At 42.6% G+C, this 10,686-nt stretch overlaps 1 protein-coding gene across 1 annotated transcript in view; it reads right to left on the bottom strand.

Annotated features, from left to right (window-relative positions):
* Window positions 1-70: 70 nt before the first annotated feature.
* LOC104270259 (transcription factor 7-like 2) overlaps window positions 71-10,686 on the bottom strand; it is a gene marked incomplete at both ends in the record, with an annotated part of 13,504 nt that continues 2,888 nt past the window's right edge. Inside the window, 4 exons of the mRNA XM_009864565.1 lie at window positions 71-178; window positions 891-1,050; window positions 1,887-2,012; window positions 8,399-8,485. Coding sequence (XP_009862867.1) covers window positions 71-178; window positions 891-1,050; window positions 1,887-2,012; window positions 8,399-8,485 — 481 coding nt within the window. The remainder of the gene's footprint in view (window positions 179-890; window positions 1,051-1,886; window positions 2,013-8,398; window positions 8,486-10,686) is intronic.

Raw genomic sequence — 10,686 nt, 5'->3', positions numbered from 1 at the left:
TTCAGCAGGTCACATACACATATCTACAAGCTCTACTACTAAAAAAATTTCCACCTACATAGGAACCTACATAGTTATCCCGTGCGGACCAGCCCGGGTACAGCTGCATATGAAGCTGTCGTTCCTTTCTTGCTAGTTCATAGTATTTCGCTTGTTCTTCTCTGGATAACGCGTGCCACTGGGGTGAAGAAGAGAGAAAAAGACAAAATAAAAAAGCACAAGTGTTTGTGTTGGTTTTTTTTAAAGTGTGTTAACAGCGAAGTATATTACTTATATACAAACACAGCTAGAGTTTATTTTCATAAAAAACGAGATAAAATCAGATGATCTGGCATGCTGACATTCATATTTTATTTATAAAGCCATATTATAACTACAGTTAACTCAACTGAGTCACAACTAATCATTTATGTTCATTCAGCCCCTTCGTCTCCTGATGAGAGAGAATTCAGAAAAATAAAAAAATCCAAGAGCAGGGAACAGGGTCCAGCAGCTGAATCACTTGTCCTGAGCCAGGTTTAAAAGAAGGTCTCCTCCTCCCTCCCTCAGTGGCACCCTCCTCTAAGCTCTCAGGTACTGATACCGGTATGGTGCCCAAAAGGTTCTTCCTTCCCCATTTGCTATTCTGCCTATTTCAGGACAAAATAAAAATCTGAGATTATTAAAATTACGGGTCATGGGAATAACACCAAAGTAACACTGCTATTATTTAACTGCCCCCTCCTCCCCATGAATGACCTAGTTGTCTGCTAAAACCACAAACCAAACCAAGGCTTTTGGTTTAGTAACTTCCAAATCCGTTATCAAAATACGAGGAAAACACAGCGATTCAGAAGGTTTGAATCCTACCACGTTTCAGTCCCTGCTTGTGCTTCTCCTCTGTTACCTACCCTTCGACCAAGGATTTGGTTGATGGCTGCGCTCTCTTTCAATGTGCATTCTGCTACAACTTTTGCTCTCATTTCCTTCATATACAACATAAATGCATTAAGAGGTTTCTTTATGTGTGGCTTCTTTTTCTCTTCTTCTTTTTTGGAGTCCTGATGTTTTCTGAAGTGGAAAGACACAACAGACAGAAATCTCATAGTGAGAACCTTTGTGAGTTTATTACATTAATGCCCTCAAACCTTTCTGGCATTAATCCTCAGAAATCTCTCAGAAGAGGACCAGAAGTTTCTCTAGAGCCTTCACCGTGGTGCTCTATGAGAACAGTTTTAAGAACATTGCAAGAAAACACATCTCATCTTTATGAAATATCACCAAGCACACTTTCAGCCGCTAGAAGAACCTTGGAAGGACACAGGCACCCAGAAAAATGGGTTCATGGGGAGGGGTTGTGAGCATGATGATAGAGGAAGTAATTACAACCCATCATCAGTGCAAAGCAACGCCTTGTCTTTCTGCTTCACCAATGAAATGAAAGGCAAGAAGCATCAGAAGCACTACAGACAGAGATAGACCAGGGCACTCCTTGGCTCAAACCTAAACTTGATACCAGCTTTCTCTGCAGCTTTGAAAAGACATTTATGCTCTAATTTATTGTCTCCTGTTGTGTATCTGGTATCTCACGGCTTCCATCCAGGCACTGAATAACAGGGAAACCAGTCAAGAAGCTTTAATCTTGATCAAGAAAACTCTGCTTCCTTGTTAAAATGGGTAAAATGAATAACTACTCATCTGTGTCACAGGACGACTGTTACCATTATTTTGACACACTTTGGTAGTTAAATCACCTTCAAATCAATTAGAACAGAAGAGAAAAAGCAACGTAAAGAAATATTTCAGAGCAAAACCATTCCCGTAAATCCAAGCATTTTTAAAGGCATGCATGCACAGGTGATGCTTAGGGTGTTTCAAAAAAGAAGACAAAGGAGGCAACAACTTACGAGCTGTGGAGTGAGCCGACATCGCTCTGGGAAGATTCCTGTTTGACTGTTGGTGTGACTATGGCCGGATGAGGGATTCCAGTTGTATGTAAACTATGGTGTGGCGGGACCATGTGTGGAGGAAACCTAGAGGAGAGAAAGCTGTGTAAATCGTCAGAATAAAAATGAATGAATGGGGAGGGATGTGTACACACATTAAAAAAAAAAAAACGGCCAAAAAAAAAGGCATATAACAAGCACATGACAGCTAGACAAAGCATATGAAAGCTGGCAGCATTAATTAGCAATAAATTAAACATAATGACTCTTCTAATGTCATTAAAGCCAATCTTCCCCTTCATTATCATTACTGACATGAGACATCATGATTTTTAACATCTTTAACAAAAGGCAAATTCAACTGGATGAACTTGGATGAAAGTGGAATTTCAGCTACCTGCAAGAAAATCCACCAGTCTCTTTCTTTGTTAGGAAATTATCTGCGGCAACCAAGGAATCAATTTTTATAGTTCTGAATCATGTTGTGAATTTGAGATGACAGCTTTTATTGCATATTGACAGCAAAATAAAATATTAATGCCGACACAATCTAGATGCATTTTTGATAATCCTTACAGACACCTCATCAGCTACATTTTGTTGATGAAGGAAAAAAAAAATATTTGTATCTAATATAGCTCTGAGCCACATTGCTTTAACAGAAGTTGGGAAGACCATGGAATTATGTTAATTTTGACTCAATAAGGTAACCCAGGAAGGCCTAAATCCATGCAAAATAAAGTCTAGCCTTTCTTAGGAGAAAAAAATGTCATCAGGTTTATGGTTCATGGTCATATACATGGAGAGGCCCCAGTCCTGCAACTGGATTCAGAGGGATGTGCAACCCTTCCACACAAATCTAATCGTTCAGCCGGGGCCACAGCACGAATATGGCACAATTGTACAGACTTTTTATTTTTTAACCAAAATGAATTAATTTCTCAAAAGGAGGACTGACTTTTTATCGTTATTTCCCAACAGCCTCAGAAAGGATTTGCAGTGATTAAGGAAAGCACATTATGACTGATTGTCTTTCTCTTAGAAAATCCCTGCTGAAGTCAGCAGATTCCCAGGGACTGGGACCTAGCCTAAAATTTTGACTCAGAAATAACATCCCTCAAAATTCCAAAGCTAAAGTGATCTGGCAAACGACAAGGTTTTTTATCATTGCTAATCCATACTTTCATCCTAGATTTTGAACCATCTTGGTCCACATAAAATACACCAAGAATACGGAACACACAATGGGATAAAGAATTAATTTTTCTATCACCAACATACAATGATTTTTTTCTATCGAACAGGATTTAAAATGGGGTGATATACCATGGATAAGTACACTGTGTAGAAGCATCAGAAATATAATGTGATTTATTTTATTCTCCCTCCCCTTATAAATTCTACTATTGAGCTTAATCCCCCCCGCAACTGCCTGGACATTCCCTACATTTACAAGACAACACAGTAGTACTTTCATGAACAAGAGGTACTGTCCACTACAAGCTCTGAGGATCTTGCCCATCAGCTGCAGTACTCAGGACCATCAGACAGAAGTCTTTTGTCTTTGAAGGCAGTGGTGGGAAGAGCAGGCACTGACAGGGAGAACATCAAGTTGTTCAAACTGTACAGAACTGCAGCTCTTCACAGAGGCACAGAAAGAAGGGAAGGAGGAGGGTGCGACGGCAAAGGAAGAGGAAAACGGGTAGCAAAATGACCCCTCCTACTTCTGCTAAAGACTGATGGACACAAATCTCCAAGCGGACTGTCAGAATGCCTTGCCCACTCCCTGACAAAAGTGGCTGGGGGAGAAATGTACGCTCGAGGAAATGCTTTGGTGGTGGTAGGTCAGAACAGAAGACAACCGAGGGGCTGCAAGGAGACGGACATCCTGGTCCCACTTCTGCCACAGAAGTGTCTCACCATCAGCAAGGCACAACCTGGGCCTCTGTATTTATTTTTTTTTCTGTCTTCCCTCTATTTTCATGTGTATGTATTTTGATCGGACATACTGTTGGCATAGTGCCTGTGGCCTTCAGCCATAGCACAATGCAAACAATAAAAACTGACACTAAGAGCTTTTAAAAAGAATATAACTTGCAAACATGGACAGAAAGAAAAACCCCATGGCAAAACTCTGACCTCACTGAAAGTGATATAAGCATAGTGACAAAAAGTTGACATACATCCTATGGAATGACTCTCTGTCCTAGGCAAGACCTCTAGGTCAAGAAAAGACTATGCTGCTGAGGCTAGGTGGGGTTCAAACTGGAATGAGAGCCAGAACACAGGGACAAGGGGACAATGAAGGATGGAGATGGAGAAGAAAAGTCTACTTTCAGAGAGCAGGCAAGAAGAGCTGTTCCTGTCTGACATGAGGACACAATGAGAAGGGCAACGGGCACACACCACCAAGGAGGAAGATCCGAGTGCAGTGGTAGCACATGGGCAGAAAGGTGTGAGAGAGGACCTGAATAAGATTAGACTCATCACTAGAGAAGGGCTCCTAAATACCACAAGAGACTGATTACAGCTGGAGCTACTGGGGACAGAGGATGGTGCTTGTTAAGCTTCTGAAGATGATCCTGTGATACGGCCAGGATAACTGGCTCATGGACTTGCTTCTCAAATGAGTATCTATCTAGTCAAAAATTAAAACACTCTGCAAAATGAACTCTGCCTACATGATGGGTTGTTGTACGGTCAGGATGTTCAAAGGAACCAATTCAAGACAAGATAAGGGGTTATTTTACTTGTTTATTCTTGATGAAGATTTAGGTACCTCCAGCTAACAAAAAATTGAGAAGATTGAAGAAAATCTGCAAAAAATTTAACTTCCCCCCCAGCTATGGGAAAAGTATTTTCCCAGTTACCACTTAAAAGAAGGAAAGTAAGTATTTGCACATCAGAGTGACCAGATGCGGAGGAAGGGCAGCAGAGGAGGAGAAGCCTACACACACATATTGGGTGAAAAACTGGAGGATGATGAAGCCTTCACTGACTTCAGCAGGGCTGAGATTTTACCCACTGAGCTGTGAACCTCAGAGACAGGGCAGCTTTCATCAACAGACAGCTGCAGCTCAGTGGTTACTTCTGGGGTGGCAGTTTCCCCAAGTTGTGAGTTCACTGCTGATGACCATAGATTATTTCACACTGAATGTCTCTCCCTCCAGGACATGAGGCTGCCTATTGGACTTACACACCCTTTCCTATGTTTGGGGCTATAAAAACACACTTCAAGCCAAAGTTGCTCTCACAATCCCATGGACTTCAGTGGGCCGAGTGGAGGTTCAGCCCAAAGTCTAAGTGGCTGCTTATTTACCTGTAGACATCCACTCATGTGGCAATACGAGTAGAGGAAAACTATTAATTTTTAAGTTTCTGGCTACACTCCAACTTCAGTAATTACATTCGGTGAATGTGAATTTCCCCTGAAATTTCAATTACAGAAGGTATTTTCCACTGCCACCACTTAACTGCTGCACAGTGTTCATCTGGTGTAATTCTGCTAAATTATTTCCTGATTTCCTCTCACAGCAGTTGTTTTTTTCATAGTGGGTCCACTGTTTGCCCACCAGTCAGTTAACCCGACCTCAATTTACATTAAGGACATATAACAGAGGGGTAATGAAGGATCAAGAGATGTTACAAGCATGTTGCATGCATACAAAACGAGTGGGGCGATGCTACAAGCGGAGAAAAGGTTTGTAAATGGTTAAAACAGTCTGAAGACACTACCTTAACAGTTTAAACCATTTATGAAAATCACTATTAGTCACCCATTAACCTTTTATAAACTATTCATAAGCACATTCTAACTAATGAACTGTAATTACTAAGCTCAGGGAATATTCAGGGTTGGGAAGCATTATATGCTCCCAAGGTCTGTACCGTAACGCAGGCAAAGACGGGAACGACTTTTAAGTGAAGGCTCGGGAAAAACGTGGACGGAGGGCTCAGGTTGGGGTCTGCCCCAGCTTCAACATCTGGACAGAGCCAATAAGACCACCCCAAAGGGCTGTGGCCTGGAGGCCAGCCACAAAGGGGCACGTCTGTGGGCAAGCGTGGGTATCCCCGGGCACGCCAGCCCCGTCTCCAGCTACGCTGGCTACTGAGGGCATGGGCTGTCCTTCCCCCCCAGCCGATACGTCGGGCAGGAGAAAACCTGTGTGGAACGACGTATCAGAGCGCCGTCTGCCCAGAGGGTGTTTCCCATGCACGGGAAAGCAGGAGAGAAGTTTCTGCGCTGAAACAAAGGATAAACATCTTAAATCTATTCGTCAGCCTGCGTGTACGTCTGAGCATGTGTGCGTGTGTGGGCTTCTGTCAGAGACAAAAAGAAAGGCTCTGTGCACAGAAGCACACCCCTCACCTTCGCCGAAGACATCCCCTCGTATTATTTTCTCCAGACAAGTATTCCATGAACTGCAATAAACATCCTAAAAATTCTAAGCAGCTCATTATACACCACTGTCTCCTTTTATGGCTCCAAGCCAGAATATAATGATGAGTCTTAACTTGTTAAGGACAACTAATTTTTTGTTCCTGGCTGTCTCAGGGGCTTCTCTCTTACTCACTCTCACTTTACTTCACTGTTGACATGTTTCTGTTAACTGGATGTCATCTGCCTGCCTTGATTTTATGCACAAGCAGTGGGATGCATTTTTCTGTGCAACAATTCTGCTTTGAGTTGCATTAGATTTGTCATTATTCTCTCATTTTCCCCTTGCACTTGTAACATTTCATCTATTCCTGCCTTATTTTTTGAGCCACGGTGCACCCACATTATGGTTTATACATGATCTTGCTCCCTTTGAAGCCGGCAGATTTCAGAGCCAGCCCTCGTCAGGAGAAGTGCCTGCTACCAATTTAGCAGGCTGAGGGCCCCGAGCTCCAACAACTCAATCTAAAGGGGGTCACAGGGTGGCACAAGCGAGTGTCAGCAAGTGCTGTTTAATTGCCAATCTAGGCTTCTCCATGGTGTTTAAAGTATAATGACCCATCACTTAATTCTGAGAAGTCCTGGCCCTGCTGCTGAATGGAATGAATATCAAAGGATGTGCTAGAACAGGGCAAGGAGCCTACATTTCCTATAACTGCCATAAGTATAATAGACCTCTACTTCTGTCGTCCCATTACCACAATAATGTATTTAATTTGCTGTGTACTCTTTTTAACTAGATACCTTTCATAAAGCCTATCTTGGGAATATAGCCTCCCCCCTCCCACATCTCCCCCCTCCCTCAAATGACTAGCCTCTCTAATAATAATTAAACTAAATCAAGCTCTACTTTGCCTCACACCATGCCTGCAAGTCTTTTATAGATATTAAAAAAGATTAAATGAAGGGAGGGAGACACTGTTTAAATTTGCAGCTCTCTCCCCAGCCCAGGATTTTTTCTCCCCTCTGCTGGGTCTATTCTTTTTTTTTTTTTTTAAGTTGATTTTCCAGTTGTCTCTCTATTTGCTGGAGCAACAAGGGAAAACCTTAAATTTTTTCTCTTTTACTCTAGTTATCTAAAACACATGACACACTATTTCCTTTCCATTCATTCACGAGCTCTAGTTACAATTTCCATTTCTCAATGAGGTGTGTTTCCCCACAGCCCGCCCCCAACCTTTTCCTCCTTAAATCCTCTATACACCACCTTCACATATTAAACTGCAGAGATGGAAAGGAAGGGACAGAGCAGGGAAGAGACATGGAACCTTGCTATGTAATGCATGCTAATTTAATTACGTGCCATCATCAAAATGGATTAGCTGTTTCAGCCCATCAGGAAAGTCTAAACCTCCACCGATTTAATTAACCAGACTGAAAATCAGATGAACTGAAAATAAAACTATCATTAGGAGCAATTAGTGATTACTTAAACATAGTGCTGCCAACCAGTTTGTAAATAAAACTAGCAGCCCCTGGAAAATTAGATGGAATTAATTGGAGGGAGGGGGAGAAATATATACTTCTAAAGCTTTAGAGGGCCAGGCAAGCCTTTTTAGGTTGACTATCAGTGTTTGGAGCTTTGGTAGGGGAAAACATAGTGCAATAACCTTCCTCCCAACTTTGCTGAAAGAGCAGCCCTCCTCCATCCCGAGACACCTCCCTCACACACAGAGCACTGCTCCGGGTGACACCCAAGAGAAAGGAAAAAGTATCACAGCTTCTCCTCCTTGCTTTTCCAACATCACATTCTCCCAGCTTTTTCATTTAGCTTGTCTTTTAAGGACAAATTCCTTCTCCACTTCTCCCTCAAAACCAAATTCTTAAAGCTCAGTGACAGCACTAGGACATCCCCAGCTCCTCAAACAGGAAGGTACCCCATGTCCTCTCCTCCTCCACCCCACCAAAAAGCTACAGATGACTCTTTAACTGAAGTGCCTTCAGAAACACCCTTCCTAGATGAAATGCCCTCCTTTAGAGAGGGCAGCAAGAGTTACATTCGCTCTCAGTTCAGGACCTCAGCGTTTGAACTCACCTTGACATGGAAGCATTGACGGTCAGAGCTGTTGGGTAAGGGTGGCGGAAACCCCCTGTTGTGATTGGGTACACTGGCTGACCTTGCCTGGCAAAAAAGAAGGGAAAAAGAGAATGAGAGAAAGAAAAAAGGGTGTTTTTTTTTTTTTAAAAAAAAAAAACAACAAAAAACTTCTCTCTGCACAGTAAGCTTTATTCTCATTTGATCAGAACAAAAATCTTGGGGATTGTACAGCAAGGATCAAAGGAAAGAAACACAGAACAATTTGAATGCCATAAATCTGATAGGAATGGCTAATTAAATTTTATAACCTCTGCTTATGTCAATAGAGACCCTCTCCCCAAGCTGAAACTAGGTGTTTTGTTGTAATAATTAAAGGCGAAGTCTCGCTTGCTTTAATGGAGCCATCACACTAATTGAGGGCTACACATCCAAAGGAAAACAATAATGAATGTAAATTTATACCAAAATAAAGTACAGTGAATCAAAGGACTTCAGTTGCGCTTTGGGCCTCTTTCGGTATTTAGATCTCGGTGAGAAAACATTAAATTAACAGAGCTTAATTTGTAGCCTTTTGTCAGATTAACAAGTGTTGACAAGAGTTACCGGGGGAGAGTCCCCAAGAAGTATTGTGGGTAACCAATAGACAATCACACCTCATTACAATAATTAAAAAATACAGCAACATGCAAAACAGCATCCTCATGAAAGACACACAACTTTTTCTGATTGAGGTTTGTCTGTGCTGGCTCATTCTTTTCATCTGTCCTTCAAATATGCCATCTGACTGGGCAGGATGCTTTCTGGGAGGGTACTAAGCGAGAGACATGCAGGCTAGTTGAGGACAGATTGGTTGGGAAGCTGATGGCGAAGCACAAGTGGCAACGAGAGGCCAAATGAAAGCCTTTGGTTACTTCTGCAAAGTTGGCCATGCTACTCTCCTAGAGCAAAAGCAAATGTGGTGGTATCACCCCTCAACAAAAACCACGTGGAGAAGCTGTAAGAGCTGTCGGGAGGTAACTACGCCATGGGTGTTTACTTGTTATAGACCAGTGGTGGTAACAGAGTCTTCCTGTGACAGAGGTGGCCGTTAGCACCTGCCTGAAAAAAGTGGCCACACGTGGCAACACTGGCATGCTCTGGCAGCCATGACGTGAGGTTCAAGGAGGCAGGTGTGTGCCTGCACACATAAAGGCGTAAGGCTCCCAGTCACAGAGGAGCAATGAGGCTCAGGTCAATGACAGTGAGGAATTTCTTCCCTGCACTCTCATGTTTTTCATGTCACTTTGTTTTGGCACTAGCTGGGTGCATTTGTTCTCAATGCTGAGGCTGTCACTGTGTAAACTTGAGCTAAGTGGTTGTACCAGAGAAGCAGGATATAGCTGTACTGCAGCTAGGCCCTACAAGCAAGAAAGAAGGAAAGGGGCTGACATGCGTTCTGCCAACGTTCAGGGTGTCCTACACAAAAAATAAATCACCAAAAATGAGGAAATAATTAAGACTTCATGCAGCAACGCTCTGGAATTCTCTTCTGCTCATGCTGTGCCCTGGAGTAACAGTTTTCTCAAGAGGGCTGATGGATGTGCTTCACCCTCAGAGTGGAAAAGCCTCCACCTAAATAAGCTGCACAACCATCTGGAAGGAAGGGCAGTCCGCAAAGTGGCCAGAAGCCAGCTGCTATGGCTGAGGTCCGAACTCCACCTCTCCTGCACCTACACTTCTGTGCTTGAGAAAGTTCCCAAAAACCTTTGATGCCAATCCCTGTCTCTGCCTGAGACCTGGGCATGTGTGGGAACCCCACGGCTCTAGCCTGCTCTCCTATGGAGCAGGAACCCCACTCCCTTAACAGAGGCCTTGTAACAACTTGAGCAGAAGCAAACTATTTCTAGCTTTGGGCAATTAATTTCTCAAGAAATATCATCTCCCCAAAATTAAAGAGGTCTGTTATGTGAGAAAAACAGGGTAGCAGTCTTGATTTATAGTGCAGAGAACTGCTGCATCCAGCAACACAAATGTATTTCCTAAGTATTTAAATCAAATATACGCTACAAGAGACCTAGTGCTTAAATACATTATAAACCCATTGCAGAGACAGCAGTGTAAGAAAAGAAAAAGCAAATAAGGACTCAGTTACTGGAGGGAACCTCATACTCTGCAAGTGGGACACAAGAAGCTGAAAAGAAAACAAATCTCCAAACTAACTTTTCACAGCTTCTTTATCAGCTGGTTTTAAAGCAAACTAATTCCTCTTTTTTGTTTGCAAAAAAATTACATTCCTCAGATGCCAA

This window comes from Apaloderma vittatum, unplaced genomic scaffold (assembly GCF_000703405.1).
Source record: "Apaloderma vittatum isolate BGI_N311 unplaced genomic scaffold, ASM70340v1 scaffold16382, whole genome shotgun sequence".
NCBI lineage: Eukaryota > Metazoa > Chordata > Aves > Trogoniformes > Trogonidae > Apaloderma > Apaloderma vittatum.
This window is presented reverse-complemented; position numbering and strand designations above follow the sequence as displayed.